The 19,976-nt window shown below is 38.9% G+C and overlaps 1 protein-coding gene across 1 annotated transcript; it reads left to right on the forward strand.

Moving 5' to 3' along the window:
* The first annotated feature begins 771 nt into the window (after nt 1-771).
* Nucleotides 772-8,854, forward strand: inhbb (inhibin subunit beta B). Its single transcript, XM_056465646.1, has 2 exons — nt 772-1,817; nt 6,669-8,854. Exons 1-2 carry the CDS (start codon nt 1,418-1,420, stop codon nt 7,448-7,450), a joined length of 1,182 nt encoding a protein of 393 aa, XP_056321621.1. The 5' UTR covers nt 772-1,417; the 3' UTR covers nt 7,451-8,854.
* Nucleotides 8,855-19,976: the final 11,122 nt, after the last annotated feature.

Consider the following 19,976-nt stretch of genomic DNA (forward strand, 5'->3'; position numbering starts at 1 on the left):
GTCTGTAAAGTGCCCTGAGATGCTACTTTTTAAGGCGCTATATAAAAATAAGATTTATTATTATTATTATAAAATAATTAATATAAAGTAGGATACTTTTTGATAACATTTATATATCCTTATATTTTTAAATGTATAAATAATTATTTTTTATTAAGATTTAAAAAAATAAACTACCCAAAATCGATGAAATAATACATAAGAAAAACCTTAATACATAAAAATATTTATAAACTTTTGTATTTTATATGTACAGTATCTATCTATCTATCTATCTATCTATCTATCTATCTATCTATCTATCTATCTATCTATCTATCTATCTATCTATCTATCTATAAAACTTTGTGTTTTTTATATTTACTGTGTTGAAGCGATGAACTGATAGATGGCGCTATATTACCGACAGAAAAATTTTCAGTTCTCCTTTCGGAATATATAAAACTATTTAACACTGTAATAAACGGGTGTATTAATAAAATACACACTTATGAATATGTATTAATACATGTTTCAGCCATTTAAAACGCATAGGCTATGCATTATTTAGGAAACATATTTCAGTAACTTCTATATGGGTGACAATATAATCTTCCTCAAACGATACGTGTTTATTACTATAAATTAAAATAATAACAACATACTGTAATAATTAAAAAACCCACATGATCAAATGGCTTAAAAGGCCAGTCTAGTGATACCTTACACAGATTGTTCTTCGGTGCATTGTTCTGTTGTGTGAAAGAAGCGGATTTCAGTCTCATTATGTCAAACACTAAAGTCTTGTACTTTTCTCAGTGGAAAAAGTTGATGTGCGATGCTTGGTCATAAACGCTCTCTAACCTGCTCGAGCTCATAATCTCTGGCGTCCAGTTGGTCGAGCGTCCCACGTGGTTTGAAGTATAAAAAGTTTCAGCGCGGTGCTGTAGTATCGTGATTATTACACGAGAGAAAAGACCAAAGGACAACATCCCTCCTGAGGCTGAAGAAACGCGCAAGAATTCGCAACACTACATTACTCAACGAAGAGGAGCACGAAACGACTCAAATTCGCTGGACAGACACACATTGAATCGTTCTCTTCAAGCAAGATTTTGTTTTTGACCACAATGAACTTTAAAGGAATAGCAATCGGTTTGTTTTGACTCTTCACACATCAGTGAGTCCTGTACCTCGAGGATGAGGACACATTTGCGCGCTTTTTAACTCGAGGACTGACATTTTCGCGACCAGTCTTCGCTATTATCAATGCGTTTAAAGACGATACTATGAACTCTTTCTATGAACGTCTCACAAAAATGACCGCGAGCCTAATAATGAATGGACATCTGTCAAAGGAGGTTGCTGAAAGTACGACTCAGTCCTGTTTATAGTTCATTTTTAACGGTAGGAGTTCATGAACTGATTTGTTTGTTGTATGGACACGATATTTATGAAAATGAGCGTTTCCATCCTCTCTGTAACCTGTTTGATGGCTTGCCTGCTCTCGGTTCAGTGTAGTAGTCTGGGAGCGGAGACCGGCTCTCAGGAGTCTCAGTGTGTGTCTTGTGGACTCGGGCATCCGGAAGATTCGGGGAGAATGGACACTGACTTTCTGGAGGCGGTTAAAAGGCACATATTGAACCGACTGCAGATGAGAGAGAGACCAAATATCACTCATCCCATTCCCAAAGCCGCCATGGTAACGGCGCTCCGCAAACTTCACGCGGGTAAAGTTAGGGAGGACGGCAGGGTTGAGATCCCTAACTTAGATGGACACGCTGCCCACAACGAGGTGCAAGAAGAAACGTCGGAAATCATCAGTTTTGCCGAATCAGGTGTGTTTGAAAAGCTTATTACATGACAGAGTGTATAGTTACACAATAATTACATTTAAGCACATCTCGTATTTTGGGACAATCTGCAATGTTTCACAACCTTGTGCACAATTACAAATTATTTAATATATCGTTTATCTATAATATATCAATTGATTTTAATATCTTGATTAATGCGAATATTTTAAGGGGTGTAGGCTAATAATCACTAAAATGTTTGGGATTTATCATATTTGCAAATACTACAATTTAAATGTACAGGTCAAATGAGTTGTCCTTAAAGTATTAGTAATGGTGTAAGTAAATGGCGACCTGGATATGGGTCTTTGGTAAGCCGTGACAGTGGGTCTGTTCCAAAAATCTTTACATTCAAATACAGCATCCTAACAGAGATGGGACCTATACACACGTAATAGACTTTGTATGAGGTACCACCTAAAAGTAATTATAACTCACTGATTTCTCTGTATTTACAGTACATGTGTTTGAGTAAAATGTCATTTTGGTTTTATTCTAAAAACGACTGAAGAATTTCCTCCAAAAAAGATGCAGATTTCCACACGATTCATTCATGTTGACACAACACAAATCAATGAAGTTAACTTAACACTTTTAACAAATTTATGTGGATTGAACATAAAAAATTAAGTTGTGTCAATATAATCTCAAGAATTGTGTTGTTTCAATTAAGTAGTTTGAACAAGCAAAATAAATTTTTTTGAGTGTATAATAAGCATTTAGAGACCTTTTTGTTGCTCAAAATAGCAAATAGGATGCCATAATTCCATAATTCAGACATGGGTATATTCAATTTGAAACAAAACTACACCAATGCTTTAATTTCAGAAGTTAAGAAATCAATATAATGGTGCAATAACCTTTATTATTAATTCAAAACATTATTCTTTCCGACCAATTGTCAATTTCAGAAATTAAGGCTCTGAAAAGACAATATTTTTATTTGAAATTTAGAAGAAATGTTTTCAGATCTAATAAATCTTGTGAACCCTGGGAAACAGAGAGTAGTCAGTTGGCCTCTTAAATTTCTGTATATATCTGTATATATATATATATATATATATATATATATATATATATATATATATATATATATATATATATATATATATATATATATATATCCTCCATACAGAACAATTAAAATTAACTATTTGCACTGGCTATGATGCATTTCAATTATACCTCAAAGGCAGCTGACTCGGTTGTTGGAACAGACCAAAAATGTACACCCTTTTAATGGAAAAGTTATTGCTATGCTATATGAAGTTACAGTACAGAATCTTACTGTAAACAAACTAAAATGACAGTACAGTGGATTGCTTTACAACACAGGTGTTTTGATTTTTTTACAGTGAGTTTTTGAGGGTTAATGAGACATGCATCCTTCATCTTCTAAAACTTCTATGATGTAACCGGAGCAATTAGAATACATGACCCTCTCATAGCATATAATTAGATAGATATGCTGACAGAAAATAATGAGTAGTCTGTCAAATTATGACCTGCGATAGGTGGGTGTTGAGGCAATTAAAATACTAGACCAGGAACGGGAACGCCAAGAGAACATCAAAAACATGGCAATCAAAGTATTACAGATAATTTGTTAATAAGAGGGCAAGAACAGTTTCACGCCTTTTTGCCTTATTAACAGACAATATAGCCATAAAAAACTTTTGATAAAAGTAATAAAAATGGACACCTTTTATTTAAGAAGCATACATTTCTTACACCACATTCTTACTGAAGAAGTAAGTACTTTAAAAATACTTATGCGGTAACCCTGAATACCTGAACAAGTCATGAAAATTCATTAGTCAACAAGGGTGGAAACCCTGTAACTAACATAACTACCCATTAGTTCCAGGGCAAGGTGACGGAGTATTGGATTTCTTTCTATGAGCCAGTTTATCAGCTATAGATTTGTGGTTCAGTCTAATTTGCAGGAGAATGTATGGAGGCTGCTAAGTGTCAAAAGGTTACCCTTTATTATATATTGTAATTTATGTCATTATTAGATAAAATACAATATACTAAATTTGCATGTACAAAATAACATCAATAGAAGAATAACAGTAGATTTTATATATCATAATAATCTATCCTAACCATTCCAATATCTCAGTTTGACACTCATTTAAGCTTGTAAAACTGGCTTCTTTATCTTCCTGTCGCACACATCATGCAGCACAATTAGCTTGGACATTATCCGAACTTCTTGCTCCAATAAGAAAGATCTGAACACACTCATGACAGCGCAACAAAAGAAGGCAATTATTGAGAGAGTACTGTGCGTTCTTGCTAAACCCAATATGTCAACATTGTGAACAAAAACAACAAAAGAAAACAAAAGAAATCACTCAGAATAATGCATGAGACATTTGAGTCGTTGTGGGTGACAGAGGCTGGGGTGGGGGGGATGGCCTTCTTATATCCTACTCTGAAAATGCATTTCAAATATCAAAGCTCTCAGGCCTCTTTGCAGTGTCCCCTATTATTCACGACACCTTTGAACCACCGAGCAGCAATGCATCTTGAAACTGGCTCTCCGAACCCCCATCTGCCTCGAGGCCAGCTGGCGCTAACCCCTTAAGTGAAGGCTGCCAGCCAGGGCATAGCATTAGGACAACCTTAGATCCATTCTGCTCAGAGGTACAAAAAGAGGAATGTGTGAGGTATGCAATGGTAAAATCACTGCAGGTGCAGGCAATTGGGTTGCTCCACGTGTTGCATGCTCTACCCTGCTGTTATGTGGTATGACTGCAACCCAGAAGGTGGCTCCGATCTCGCTCCATGCTTTAGGAGAGCAATAAGAAGAGGGCTGCCAAGGTACAGGAGAGGATGGCTGCCAGTTTCAGGGCTCTATTGACACTGTCCTATGGGCCATTTCAGAAGTATTTGGTGTCCCGTAGCCACAGGAGCGGAGCGGTAGATGCTTGCTTCTCATTTGTCACCGTAACCATTCGGACTCGCTGAACTCTTCAGGTCTAGTTCAATGTGGGGTATTAAGACTTCATTATTAGACGTTATTCAGCATGGCGCAGTGTCCATAAGGTCAAAGAGCCAAACTGATCTCTTTAGAAAATCTTTGTTTTTTGACATTTGATCCCAGCAAGGAAATTAGAGCTGTAGCGCTATCTGATTGGCAGACGGTCAAAATCTAATCAGGCAGCATGCCATGGTCTTGATCTTATTGATCTTCGACAAGCAGTTCGCATTAAGCATTTAAAGCATGAGTGCAATCTTCAGTGAAACAGAAACAAAACGAACTAAAACGTTCACTTGCCCATGCTCTTGTTTGACAGTTAGGATGTGGTGTGGATTTGTGTTGCTGTTTTGTTTTGGATATAGAGAGCGATTTTAAACTTGTTGGTTGTGAAGTAATTCTGATGAAGCAGAAAGATGTAGATAAGGGTTGAAACTGATGGGGTTTTATTATGCTTCCACAACAGCATCTTGTCTCTCTATTTGCACAGGAGAGTGAAGACTGGACAAAGCCTTAACCTGTTGACAATTCACATTAAGCAGGAGCTGTTGAGACAGGTTTTGAACCAATTGAGCACATGGCCATACAAGTGCATTTGTATCCTAGGGGCATAAAAAAATAAGGTGAAACAGAAGAGTAATCAGTTCAGCGAACGCATTCCCTATCATCATAGGACATACTTGTTCACACCTGACACTTCAGGGCTTGATTCTGTGTCACAGACTGTTTCTGCACTGTGGGACATAAAGGGTTGGTTTCCTACAAAACTAGTCTTGACAGCCTTGTTGACAAAAACACCAGCATGTCATCAGCATGTGCTTTTTAGATGCTGGTCTCATCCAGGTGTCTCAACTAGCTTAACTAGATTTCTTTTGGCCAAACAGCTTCACCCGAAAAGCTACGCAGGGTGATCAGCTTCACCAGCTAGCATGCATGTAAATAAAAAGAGATATTTTTAGGCTACCAATATCTGTTCAATAAAATATGTCTTCTTTACAAAGCGAATTTACAACAAGCAGAAAATAATTTTCATTTTTACATCTTAAAGGCTGAATACATACTTTCAAGACTATAATTGCTTTTAGCATTTTCAGAAAAGCAAGGAAAGCCACTGCTACTGTATGTGAGGCTAGGCTGTCAAATGAAGAAGCCACCCATTGTGGCAACTTGTTGACATTAGACCAAACTAATCTGTTGGCAAACATGGTCGTTTTACTATTTCAAAATGAGCCAATGTTAAACAGCTCCGGCATTCAATTCAGGATTACAGAGAACATGATTTATGTGAAGCTTTCTGCACAGAGTGAATTTCTCTAATTATCTGAGCTGGTCAAAAGAATCTTTACAATTAAATAGCAAAAAGAAAAAAACTTGGACTGCTAAAATCAAGACACAGTTAGTGGCCAAAGCAATGTAAATACCTCATCTTGTATCTTGTTTGAAGGGCACACGCTTAATGGTAGGCTGTGCCACAGCAGTCGTCTAATACCTTTCACAGTGCATTGTGTTGTCAGTCTCAGAGGCTCCAGTAGCTCTGGGTTTTCACAGTGCTCCCTATGAACTCAATGAACCCCCTGGGGCAAGGCCCATGTCTGACAACCCCCCACTCTTGCACCCGACCCAACATCTTCAGCCCAATCCATGAGGCCAATTGGACTTGGGCCCAGAACTGTGACATCAACAAGTCTATCTAGACAAGTTGGGTGGTTTATGTCAGTGAATGTGGCTAAGGAGAGGTTGTCGTCAGCAGAATTGTTTGTGCTGCTTTAAATCTGAGAAAAGACAAGGCTATTTTGGAAGAAAGAAATATTATTTGTGATTTAACAAACTTCTTTGGTTTCTTACAGATGATGTAACTCCATCCAAGTCCAGTCTCTACTTCCTGATCTCCAATGAGGGGAATCAGAACCTCTACGTTTTGCAGGCGAATCTGTGGCTGTATTTCAAGTTGATGCCAGGTACTCTGGAGAAGGGCCTCCGGCGAAAGGTGACGGTGAGGGTGCACTCCTATGAGCCTGGTGGGCAGAACGTGCACTGGCCCATGATGGAGAAACGTGTTGAGTTGAAACGCAGCGGCTGGCACACCTTCCCTGTGTCTGAGGCCGTACGGGAAATGTTGGCTAAAGGGGGTCGCCGACAAGACCTCGACATCCACTGCGAGGGTTGTGAGGCTGCCAATGTTCTGCCCATCTTGGTGGACCCAAGTGACCCCTCTCATCGACCCTTCCTGGTGGTTCGGGCACAGCAGGCAGATGGAAAACACCGCATCCGAAAGCGAGGCCTGGAGTGTGACGGTAACAACGGTGGTTTGTGCTGCCGACAGCAGTTTTACATCGACTTCCGGCTCATTGGGTGGAACGACTGGATCATTGCGCCAGCAGGGTACTATGGGAACTACTGTGAAGGCAGCTGCCCTGCTTATATGGCAGGTGTTCCAGGCTCTGCCTCGTCGTTTCACACAGCAGTGGTCAACCAGTACCGCATGAGAGGCATGAGTCCCGGATCTGTCAACTCCTGCTGCATACCCACCAAACTCAGCACCATGTCCATGCTCTACTTCGATGATGAGTACAACATCGTCAAACGTGACGTGCCTAACATGATCGTGGAGGAGTGCGGCTGTGCCTGAACAAAATCCATGTTAGGACAGCAGTGACAGTCATATTTATGGTCTTTCTGAACCACATGCATATAGATTGCGTTAATATTTGTGCACTCACAAAGTACAATCACACACGTCTGTGTGTGTGTGTGCATCAAGCAGTAGATCGTCAGACAGGTGGGTCTTCTAATGAATAAAAAGGCTAGGGATGATAAGGGAAAGGGAACACCAAATGGTTGAACTCTAGTTTGCCATTTCTAGACTTAAAAAAAATGGCTCAAACTTTCCAACAGCGAACTGGTGTCATGCTTTGACATGAGTACTTAGAGACTGTTGTACAAGCACTGACATATCTCAATGTCCCTCGTACTTCTGAACACCAGCACTTCCAACAGTTTATATAAGGCAATATGACAAATCATTCCAGCTGATGTGGAGATTTCTAAATCAGTGCGCGTCATCCCAGCCCTTCTCAGAGGCTTTCCCACAGCAATGACTCCAGCTGTCTGCGCTATTGTCAAATAAATAGTGAGGCTTCAACACAGACTGCAAGCACCTTTGGCCAAGATCATCTTGAAACTAAAACCACTTCCATCGTTCCACTTAACTTAACTGTGGCTGACTGCATAACAAGATCTTGAGGTCTAACCGGTACAGTGCAAACTTCACCTGCACACTTCATTGGCTGACAAACGCTTGCAGCGATGTGCGTTCCACCGAGCCTCTTCTACTCTGTCCAGCTGGTTTACAGGGAGTACAGCACTTGCGAAAACTCTCGAAATGCACAATTTAAAGCACTTGCATATTGCAAAGCCTTCAAAAGGGTACAACGAGGTGGACCTACCCTTGCCCATAGTCCTTTTAATATAAAGTGCCGCACGAACTATGCAATGTATAGTAATCCTGAACAATGTCAAACAAACTGAAATCTTCTTTCTGCTTGTCTTTAACTCTGTATCAATACTTGAAATGTGATCTTTCGCTTGCTTTCCAAAGCGGATGATTGTTACGATGTTTGCACTGAAAAGTTGCGGGATTAGTTAAAAGACAAAAAACAAATCTGCCATTGAAAATGTTATTTTTGTAGTAAAACTGAATATTTGTAAAAAAAATAAAATAAAATAAATAAATAATTGTACCAAAGAGGCCAATATTTTAGCTATTATAATAAGGTGGCAAGGCCATTCCAATATTTGTAAAATAATTGTTGATCCAAGAGGCCTAATAATCAGGGTACAACATAATGGATTCCATTTTTAGCTCTGTCTAATTTTTTATGCCATGTACAGCAAACCGATGAAACACAATCTTTTCCTTGTCTTTAATTTTCCAGTCTTCTATTTAATAAGAGTTATTTCTTAGCTGTTGTCATTTAGTTCAACGGATGTCATCTCTGTACAGATTATGTAAAATAAAATATTCTTTCTTAAATATTTTGTAACTTTAAAATAAATTCTTACTTTGCATCCCTGTGAACAAGTTGCTTTTATAAAATGTGTCTTTTCAAAGCTAGTCTGTATTGGGTATATGCATTGGTATGTACTTTTAAGTTTGCAGTAACCTGGGTCAAGCGCTTTCGGTGAACTGTATGCAGTTACAAAATCGGCGAGTTTATGGTTTTCTTTAAAAATCAACGATCTTCACTGCCTGTTTGACATACGATATAAAGTGGGTCTCAGAATGTACAAGATACATTAAATTAAGTTTTCCCGCGTCATGTCTTTAAAATATGAACATTTCTTTTACCCCATTAGTTTCAATTGTGATCCTGACAGGCTTGTGTGTGTGTGTGTAAATGAGTTTTCATCACAGTTTACACTAGAACAACTAAATGAATACTGAAGTCTAGTTAACTGTTTGTATTTTAATTAGATTACAACATCGATGCTGTAAAAGGAACCATACACTCTAAAACCCAACAGTCAATTTTATCAAATGAAATGAGTGTAGTTAACTCAAAATTGACTGAAAGTTATTTCTACTCATTTGAGAAGAGTTTTGAACTCAGTGTTGAAGGTAATTAAATACCTCTCTACCTCAACTTAAATGGAGCAAGTTTACAATACTCATATACTATAAAAACAAATCCATAATATTATGGTTTATTTCCGGCAGCTGGGGTGCCAAAAAAAAACCCCATAAAATAACGGCAGTTAAATTATAGAGATTTACTGTAAAATAATGGACAAAAATTACAGCAATTTCCTTAAATTTAAATTCCTGGTAAATTTCTGTAATTCAACATCTGTTATGTTACAGTAAATTTCTGTAATTTAATGGTCGTTATTTTACGTTTTATGTCCGGCACCCCAACTGCTGGAAAGAAAACCATAAAATTACGTTTTGTTTTTCACAGTGTAGATTAGTTAACTCAAATGGTTTACAATTGAAAAAAGTCACAACTGTTCACCGGAAGTGTATCGGTATGGCAAGAAATATGCCCTATTGACCATTTTGAGGGATGTAAACAATGGTCCCAACACATTTTCCACATTTTTTTATTTCTTTAGCTTCCGAGAATCCAAAAAGAGCCACATATTGATAAATAATGTTTTGATAGCTGTTTTAACATTATGTTGTGATTGAATTGCCGCTTGTTACAGTTATGAAATAGTTTGACAAGCAGGAAATGTTCATGGGCCAATGATATGACCACATTGAAATGGTCTATAAGAACACAATACAGAGGAAGCTGACTTGAAACTTGTGCGATTCTGCAAAGTCTGCAAGAGTGCAAAAGAGAAACACAAGGCCTTCACTTGTGACCTCAAACAGATATCGATCAACAAACTGAGATTGAATCAGAATATATATATATATATATATATATATATATATATATATATATATATATATATATATATATATATATATATACACATATACACACACACCAGTTAACACTTCACATCTAAACATAATGACAGTGCTCCATGGTTTCAATATTTGTCATTCTTGGTACATTCTTGGCTCAGAGGCAAGAGGGTTCACACTGCACAACATGTAGGCACAGAGACTGATTACCTCAGAGCGGGTCCCCTGGAAGCACAATCAACACAAACTGCCTTTTCTGAGCCCTCGAGACACAGAAGCAAAACACACTGCACTAAAACGCCCCAGGCAAACAGCAAGAGCCAGACCAGCACACCTACCAACGGTTCAAATCCTAGTGCAACACAGCAAAACAAGTGCTTTCCAAAACATACCGCATAACCCAAGTAGATAATTACCCCAAATGTACCTGTCTTCCATCTGTCAAAAGAGGCAGGTAACATGGCGTGAAAAATGGCAAGTTTGTAGAAGTGACAGGGCTAGATTGATAGTCAGAATTGACACCCAACATGGAACGAAACTAAAGACGTTTCTTAGTTATAGAGTTGTGTTGTGTGTGTGTATTTGTTTGTGTTGGTGGGTGTTCGGGAGGTTGGTAGAGAAAGTGGAGCCGGTATATAGAGAGAAAGAAGTACAGGCAGAGCTGTCTCGTCATGTAGCGGAGTGTTAACGGTGCCGCCGTGGAATGTTAATGACACCATAGCTACGCTGCAGGCAACTCGTGAAGCCACACACACACATGAGAAAGAAAACACCTCAAACCATCTCACATGACAAAACACATACAATACAATCTGTAAACACCATCTGAGGTTAACAGGTGTCAAAAGATTTATGGGGACTAAATCGAATGTAAAACAACCTATAGACGCATACTTTGACATTAAAGTGGACTGTATGATTGGTAATAATGCTTTTAATTGTATAAGCACAGATATAACGCTACATAGTTCGTTTGCAAAAAATTATACAATGCTCAGCATATATACATACACTCCTCCCAAATCTATATTTTAAATTCATATTTTTAATAGGAGGCTATACAATATTATATGTGTGCATATACATTAGATTAGTCAGTACTGAAGCCAAATCTGGAGCTCATCTAACAAAATAACTTACAATAACAGTCCAAACACTAGTACACCCAAATTTATAGAAAAATATTAAATACAAATTAAAAAAAAAGGAAAAATCAAGAGAAGCAAAATAAAAAAAAATAAAAATTTTGTTGAAATTTTGTAGGTTGTAATTTTGTTTGCAATATTTTGCTTGAATTTAATTGTATTGTATTTCAATTTCTAAATATGTTTGGTGACTTAAATATTATTTTAATAAATACATCTGTTTAATAAATCTGTTTTGTTTAAATGCATCAAAATACATTGCCTATATTCACTAAGAAATGGATATAAATATTCATTTTCCAAATGGGGTGTACTCAATTGTGCAGGGCACTGTATATGCTGTTTCTTTAGAATGCAACTTTTAATACCTATAAACTAGGGGTGTGACAAGATCTCATATGACGAGATCTCGTGAGACTAAATCACGACAAGATTCTCGGTGAGGTGAAAAGTTGTCTTGTGAGTTGTGATTTTATGATGGAGTGTGAAATTAGCATTGGAGATTGGAGGCAGGATTGTATTTGATCTGCAAATCAAGTTCTTTGCACACACCTGGCAACCCAGGCTGGCCTCAGTGTTGCGTGTGTCACTTGTTTGCATGGGTGAGTGTGACATAACCGATTTTTTTTACAGGAGTTCAGCGGCTGCCGCATCCAACAGAGGCTACAACTGCAGCCACACCAACACATCCAGTATTTCGTTTGTCACAGGGGACATGCATGAAATGTTCCTGAATGAAAGTGAAAGTGCCAAACTGCAGTTAAAGTCGACAAACTAAAAATGAAATACCCGGAATTACATGAAACTTCAGAGGAAATGTGGATAGAGTGGTGACGCAATGACGTTAAGCGAATTAAATGCATGTAAAACGAGATCATGAAAGGAACATTGAAAAAGCAACTCATGTAAACACCTTAATCATATTATTGCAAATATTAAGGCAAATAATTTGACTACTGATGTCGATGTAAACGTAGTCATTATTTATTACTGCATTTACTCGATTTTTTTGTCAAAAAAATCTACTCAAAGGTCTTATGCTTACATCAAATAAAAAAAAAATCTAATTAAATCATGTAAGAAACAAAAGCAATTTATAAGCACAAAAATGTAACGTATTATCACAAAAAAAGCAGGCTTTAGGAGTTCTACTTCCCAAAAGAACAGCATTTATACTTTTAAGTGCACGTGAGGCAAATAGCATGCAGGCTTGAGAGAATCTAAACAAGACTAAAACAGATTATTCTCCCCCATTTTTTCACGTCACATTTAAACTCTGGTCGAAGTTTTGACCCAAGAGTTGACCTGCGCAAGGCCTGTGAACTCTCAGAGCGGGATTACAGGCCCGAGTGAAAAGCCTCGAGAACATAAAAGCACACTTTAGTGGCCCAATAAGCAGAAAGTTCACTAATCCAACAATTATCCGATGTCCGAACACAAACAAACAAAAAAAGTTTGGATTTAAAGCTCAAATCTAAACCTAAAACAGTCATTTAAATAGTCATGTTCCAAGGAAACACCTTTTACTCCACAGGGAAACAACCCGAGGTTTGTCACTCTCCACCTCCCTCCTCCTCATCTCCACATTGACCCCTTGACTCCTTGAGCACTAGAGTACATTCAAGCCCACAAAGCTTCCATTTGTGCCATGGTTCTACCTAGTACCGGCTGGGGGATCAGGGATCAACGAGGGTCACCTCTATAGGGAGCCTAGGAGAGAGTCGCCCCTGTGAAAGAGCTAATAGTACAGTGCATGGCAAGAAAAGGGCAACTAAACAACACTGAAAGCCCACAATCCACAATGCTTTACCCTCTGTCTGGCATCCAGAAGTGTTTTACTATACATGACGTTAATGTTGGTTTTGGTCTGAGCTAAATGGGATGGCTTTGTGGCAGTATTCTGAAGGATGGAGTATTGTAAAGTGTTAGTTCATCCAAAAAGATGAAATGATGTTACTCAGCCTTGTGTCATTCCAGGCCTCTGAGACTTTCGTTCGTCTTTAAACACAAAGTCAAGATGTTTTAGGGTGAAATCTGAGAGCTCCCTAATCCTCCATAGACAGCAATGGTTCTGACTTGTTTAAAGTCCAGAAAGGTAACAAAAAAGTAAGCTAACAGACCTCATGTCTTCATTGGTTCAATCTGAATAATTATCAAACTACGACAATACTTGTGTGTTCATATAAAAGAAAAAGAAATACTTTTTTTAAAGAGTCCCCATTTTGGGGTTTTGAAAATGAGCATCCATATAGCCTGTAACATAGGACTAAGTGAATGAAAATAATCCAAGATTAAATCTGAAAGTGAACAGTGTTTAAAACTTATTAATTTTGATTTATTAATGAAATGGTCAAATAAATGAATCGTGTTGAGTTTGGATCTTTCACTTGAAAGCCTTGACGTTGTTACAGTACATCACTGTAAAACGTGAACACGCCTTTCCCTTCAGGCACTAGCGGAGCACGGGGGATCACGAGAGTGATCATGACGCAAAAATGACGATTAAAGTTCATTTTTACAACAATACCACAATATAGCCAACCTAGTGCTTTGTTTGTTCCTGTTATTTTATTGATGATTGATCAAATAACCTACACTGCAATGTGGGATTCGTCAGCCGTCTGCTATTAAAGGAAGGAGCAGCAGAGACTATTATGTATGGCACTTTGTCAGACTTTGACAGGGACTTTTTCAGTAACTGTTACAGTTCATATGGACCAGTTTCTTCTTCCTCCGGATCATAACATGCATGTGTAATTAAAATTGTTGCCCAGTTTTGTGTAGCTTGTAAAATATGTATTTAATTGTAATTTGTAATCACTCCACGCGGCTTGTAATTACGTGTCTATTATAGATCAGTGCTTGTACTGTATCTCTCAGGTGAAATATTTATAGTATATTCACATATTGCATCCTAAACAACGTTGAAAACATGACTTGGCTTCTTCCTTTACCGATTTAAACGCATTTCTGAACTCACAATACTCTGCAGTTTGCCTTTGCTATGGCCACCATCAGCTATTCCTCACACACTCGGCACAATCAATTTTCAAAATAGTTCAACTTTTGCCACTGTGTGGATTAATACTGAATGTGTATTGTTGTTATTACTTGGGGTTAGGTTTAGGAGTAGAGTAATATGCTGGTGTTTAACTGCATTCCTGCATTGGGCTCTCACATACTCTATGGCTGCTACATCATAGCCGTGGTGGGTCTCGTGCTCAACCCAGTCGACCAATCACAACAGACTGGGTCATCGGACCAATCACAGCAGATTAGCTCCACGCAAAGAAGGGGTTTGGACATAAACTAATTTCTGAACGAATCATATGGGAGACGTTGGGATAATTAAGTAAAAATAGGAGATCCCCAAAACCAAAATTCATTCATTCATTTTCTTTTCGGCTTAGTCCCTTTATTAATCTGGGGTTGCCACAGCGGAATGAACCACCAACTTATCCAGCATATGTTTTACGCAGCGGATGCCCTTCCAGCCGCAACCCATCACTGGGAAACCCATACACACTCATTCACACACATACATACACTATAGACAATTTAGCCTACCCAATTCACCTGTACCGCATGTCTTTGGACTGTGGGGGGAAACCGAAGCACCCGGAGAAAACCCACGCAAATGCAGGGAGAACATGCAAACTCCACACAGAAACGCCAACTGACCTAGCCGAGGCTCGAACCAGCGACCTTCTTGCTGTGAGGCGACAGCACTACCTACTGCGCCACTGTGTTGCCCCAAAGCCAATATATGACCTTTTATAATGCAGAGTTGGGGCTCTTCAATAGTATCCTCCCCTCAGTGTGAGTACATTGTGCACATTCAGAGGCACTGTACAGTGAAGTATTCCGACCCTATGCAGCCCATGAATGAGCGGGAAATCAAGTAAATAAAAAGGACAATTGCAATATTGTATGGTAGTGTTTTGGTACACTTTTTGAGGGTTTGTGAACCTATTTGACCACATTTTGAATGCAATGACTACAGGAAGTAGCCAGAATAGGACAAGCTCTATTTTTTAGACCCCATCTACATTCGTATTAGTGACATCCACTTGTGACTGGATTGACAGAACTACATTCAAATATCAGATGTAAATGAGACTATAATTCCTGCATTGGACCTGAGGCTACATAATTTTATTATCAATTTGTCAAGACTGCATGTGAAAGGAGCTGATAGTACACCGTATGGCAAGAAAAAGGGCAACAGTAAAACCAAAATTCGATTATTATCTATGATGTTAGTGTTGGCTTTGGTCTGAGCTAAATGAGGCTTCTTTGTGGCAGTATTCTGAAGGATGTGATTATTTTAACCTTTGGAGAACTCAAGAAAGGCTTGTAGTCGGGAGTAATTCCTCCGTGCGTACGCCACAGTTAAAAGCAGAGCCAAGAGCAAACAGCTGGCCTTTTGTTCGGCCAGGCAGAGTTTCTGCTCGCATTCATGTGACGTGGTGCATGCAAGAGCTGAAACCACTGACGGTGATGGTGACAATGACGCGTACGAGTGAAACTGCAGCACGGCTTTGCCTTCAAGTTCACAGACAAAGGCCTTCTACCCTCTGATCTTACAACACAAGGAAAATATGGGGGGAAATAAGGGCATATTTGGATCGCCGAGCACGCTGTGTGTTTGCGAGAGGGGGAATTTCTTTGGAGGGGATTTCAGGTGTGGTTGTACATTCATCGCCGGCCACTTTAAAGCAAGCCATCATGCCTGTGTGGCTCATCACGGCTGACTGAGGGCTCATTATTTCACAGGTGCCTCATTGTTTTCCATTGTTCAGCTTTGGGGGAATTTTATGATTTATCCAAAATAGAGATGCTGACTGTGGTGGTGTTTCAAGATGCTGCTGTTTCCATCACAGGGGAAGAAAGAAGACCTTTGTAAGGAGGAACTGATGTCGGAAGGGACGTGTAAGAGAGAAGGGCAGTGGAAAGAGTAGCGGAATGGGTGACACGCCTATTGGTTAAAAGGAAGCTAGAAACAAAGACACAAAGAGAAAAAGGCAACCTGATCAGATGAAAAGATACACAGAGGCTCGACGTGCTCTTCTACGATAATGAATGTGGACCAGGTCAATATAGAAATATACAAACCGAGGGAATATTTGAGATGAATGTAACATTAGATATAGTGTCAAAAATTGATCACTTATAGTCCTTGACGAGTGAACTACAGTGGTGCAGAATGTTCCTTTCCCATGGATGAACCCTCATTAATAAAGGCCTGAGCTGTGAATTATGAATGAAGTGCTGACTGACCTAAACTGAATGAATCCCTGAATCTTTTGCTGGACCTCTCACTGGTTACAGTGCCTCCAAGGCCCTGTTTCCACCTGGTAGTAAAATGTGTTCTGGTGATCCCATCACAAGTCCTCAGATTGATCATTTCCACCTGTTATTAAAGGGGTCTTGTAACCAGTGTGTTCAGAAAGTTTCCTCTTATTTCAATACTCTCTACATCACTTTTGGTGCGATGCATTGTTGAATGAACAAACCCATGTTACAAGTCCTGGCACCAGAGGGAATTGTGGGCATACCTGCCAACACTGGGGGGCGGCGGGGTTGTGGTTGTCATAAGTAAGGTGTCAGAATAACACAGTTGAGAACCGGGTTAGTAACTGTACTGTGGTGTTAGTAACTGTACTATGCACCGGGTTTCGAGTGGCCACTGGGATTGGATACTATACCAAAGTCTGCGACCCGGTGGGTACATACTGTACCAAAAAGTTGAAGGGAGGGGTGTGGGGGGGGTGAATTACAGGAGTTTTCCGGGACAAATAACAAAATGGGTCTGAAATCCCGGAAAAAACTGAGTGTTGGTAGGTATGATTGTACTTAGGGGGAGTGTATAACCACCAATTTATTACCGCGGCTATGGTGAGTCCCTTGCAGTGGTGTAAAGTAACAAATTACTAATACTCCAATTACTGTAACCGAGTAGTTTATCTTACAAATTGTAATTTACTACGTAGTTTTAAAAATGTTTACTTTGACTTTCCCTTGAGTACACTTTTAGTGCTGTATCCGTACTTTTACTCCACTACTTTCCTTCAATCTGCAGATACTACTTTATTTCTTTCTTGTCTATGGTGATTGGCTAACGTAAAAAAAAATAATAAAATCAGTCCTATGATTCCAGTCCAATCAAATCGCACATAGAAAGTATATTGCATCATACTGAACAACCTCAAGACATGGGCGCTTTATAAAGGCAGCAAACCGTTTGGAAGCATTAAAATGTCCAAGAAGATGTCCTGGAAATGACCCAGAGACTTTTTATAGACTGCAAGTCACTGATGAGAAAATGAAGGATGTCAACTGTATGATGACTGAAATCACCAAAGAAGCCTTAAACGATCACTAAATGGAACAAATGAAGAATGGAAGGAAGGACCAAATGAAGGAGGGACCAAATAAGGAACCGAACAAAGAAAGGAAGAACCGAACTAATGAAGGAAGGAAGGACCAAATGAATGAAGGAAGGATTCAAGGAAGGGCTGAACAAACTAAGGAAGGAAGAAAGGAAGGAATGAATGAGTGTACGAACAAATGGGTGAACGAGCAAATGAAGGGAGGAATGAAGGAAGGAAAGAATAAACGAATGAAGAAGAGACAGAACAAACAAACAATTGAAAGGAATGAATGAAAATAGGAAAATTACTTAAATCACTACAGAATGTTATATTTAGGAAGAATTGAAGGACCAAATTAATGAAGCAAGGATTCAAGGGAGGACTGAACAAACCAAGGAAGGAAGGAAAGAAGGAAGGACTGAACAAACCAGCCAATGAATGAAGGGAGGAATGAAGGAAGGAACGAATGAAGGAAGGAAGGAACGAACAAATGAATGAAGGACAGAACAAACAAACAATGGAAGGAACGTTGGAAGGAACACATGAATATAGCAAGATCACTAAGGTCACTACAGAATGTTATATTTAGGAAGGAAGAAAGGACCAAATGAATGAAGGATTCAAGGAAGGACTGAACAAACAAAGGAAGGAAGGAAGGAAGGAAGAAAGAAACGAATGAACGAACGAACGAAAGAATGAGCAAATGAAAGAATGGAGGGAGGAATGAAGGAAGGAACAAATGAATGAAGGAAGGAATGAACAAACGAACGAAAGAAGGACAGAACAAAAAAACAATCGAAGGAAGGTTGGAAGGATCGAGCGGATATAGGAAGATCATTAAAATCACTACAGAATGTTATTACACATCCCTGCACAAACTGCAAGTAAACACATCAACTTTCACACTGTAATACTCACAACTCTTGAGTACTTTTAAAAGGCCTACTTTTTGCTCATATTTTAAGTAATATTCACAACAGTTACCTTCACTTTTTTTGCACTACATTTTTTGGCAAGTAATGGTACTTTCAATTTCCACCACTGGTCCCTTGGCTGTCCAGTGCTCAAGGTGTGTTTTTGTTCACTCCATTGCACTTAGATGGGTTAAATGTAAAGCAGAAATTTTGAGTATGGATAACCATACATGGCCACATGTCATTACTGTACAATGACAGTCATTGTCTTTTTGAGAACAGTAAATGTAACACTAATATGAAATTAGAAAAAAGGAAGTCGGCATGATACTGTATTCATTGAATCAAAGAATTAATCAAAATATTAATCAATTATGACAATAATCATTAGTTACAACCCTAATTGCTGATTAGGGCAAGCCCCTTTAAAGAGTCAGCTCTAAAGCCAAATCATGCCTGTTTGTTAACAAGTAGTAAGCAAGAGGAACAGCCACTGCCAGCAGCAGATATGAACAAGAACGTTTATTTACCCCATTATCTGATTCAACACACAACGATAAAACCAACAAGGGATGTTTATTGGACATGAGTGAACGACCCAAGGACAGCGCAGCATCAAAGAATGGAGAGCTGGACTTCTGCACGACTAGACTTTAGGCTTTCCCTTGGGAGGACAACATAAGTCAAAGGCTATGGTTATCACCCGATTCAAATGAATTTCACAGAGCGCTGAGTCAACGAGGGAATGAAAACCACACACAGCGTGCGGTTCTTCGATGCCTCTGAAGATGATGCCACGGCTCGAGATACCATCTTAAGTTTTTCCACTCTCAAAGGCTGCTCTATGTGAGATTGGAAGCTTGCCCGTAATCTACCACCATGCAAGCCAAAGTAACAAAAGCCTCTGTTTTAATATGGATCCCTTTGTGCGATTTAATGTAAATACTTTGATTGATGACATTTTCAGGTGCATGCTGAACATTCCAGAAGCTTGTGCCAGAACCACACCACAGGTAACTATTTAATGGGAGGAGGGGGGGGGGGGGGTAGGACAGAAACAGGAATGTTGTTAAGAGCGCAGAACAAGAGAACAGTTTCTATTTTGGGAATGTTTACCTCTGAATGCTCTATATTCATGCTCTGGCCAGTCCTGGTTTACTCATCAATAAGTTGAGGCATAATAGCATGATGATTCAGGGTATTTTCATCGTACTCAAACACAACCGAAGCTCAATCCCTTACAAAGCACAAGTTTTAATGTTGTTTTTTTTTTCTATTTCACAATACTGACATGAGATATTTGCTC

Source organism: Danio aesculapii, chromosome 9 (genome assembly GCF_903798145.1).
Source record: "Danio aesculapii chromosome 9, fDanAes4.1, whole genome shotgun sequence".
NCBI classification, from domain to species: domain Eukaryota; kingdom Metazoa; phylum Chordata; class Actinopteri; order Cypriniformes; family Danionidae; genus Danio; species Danio aesculapii.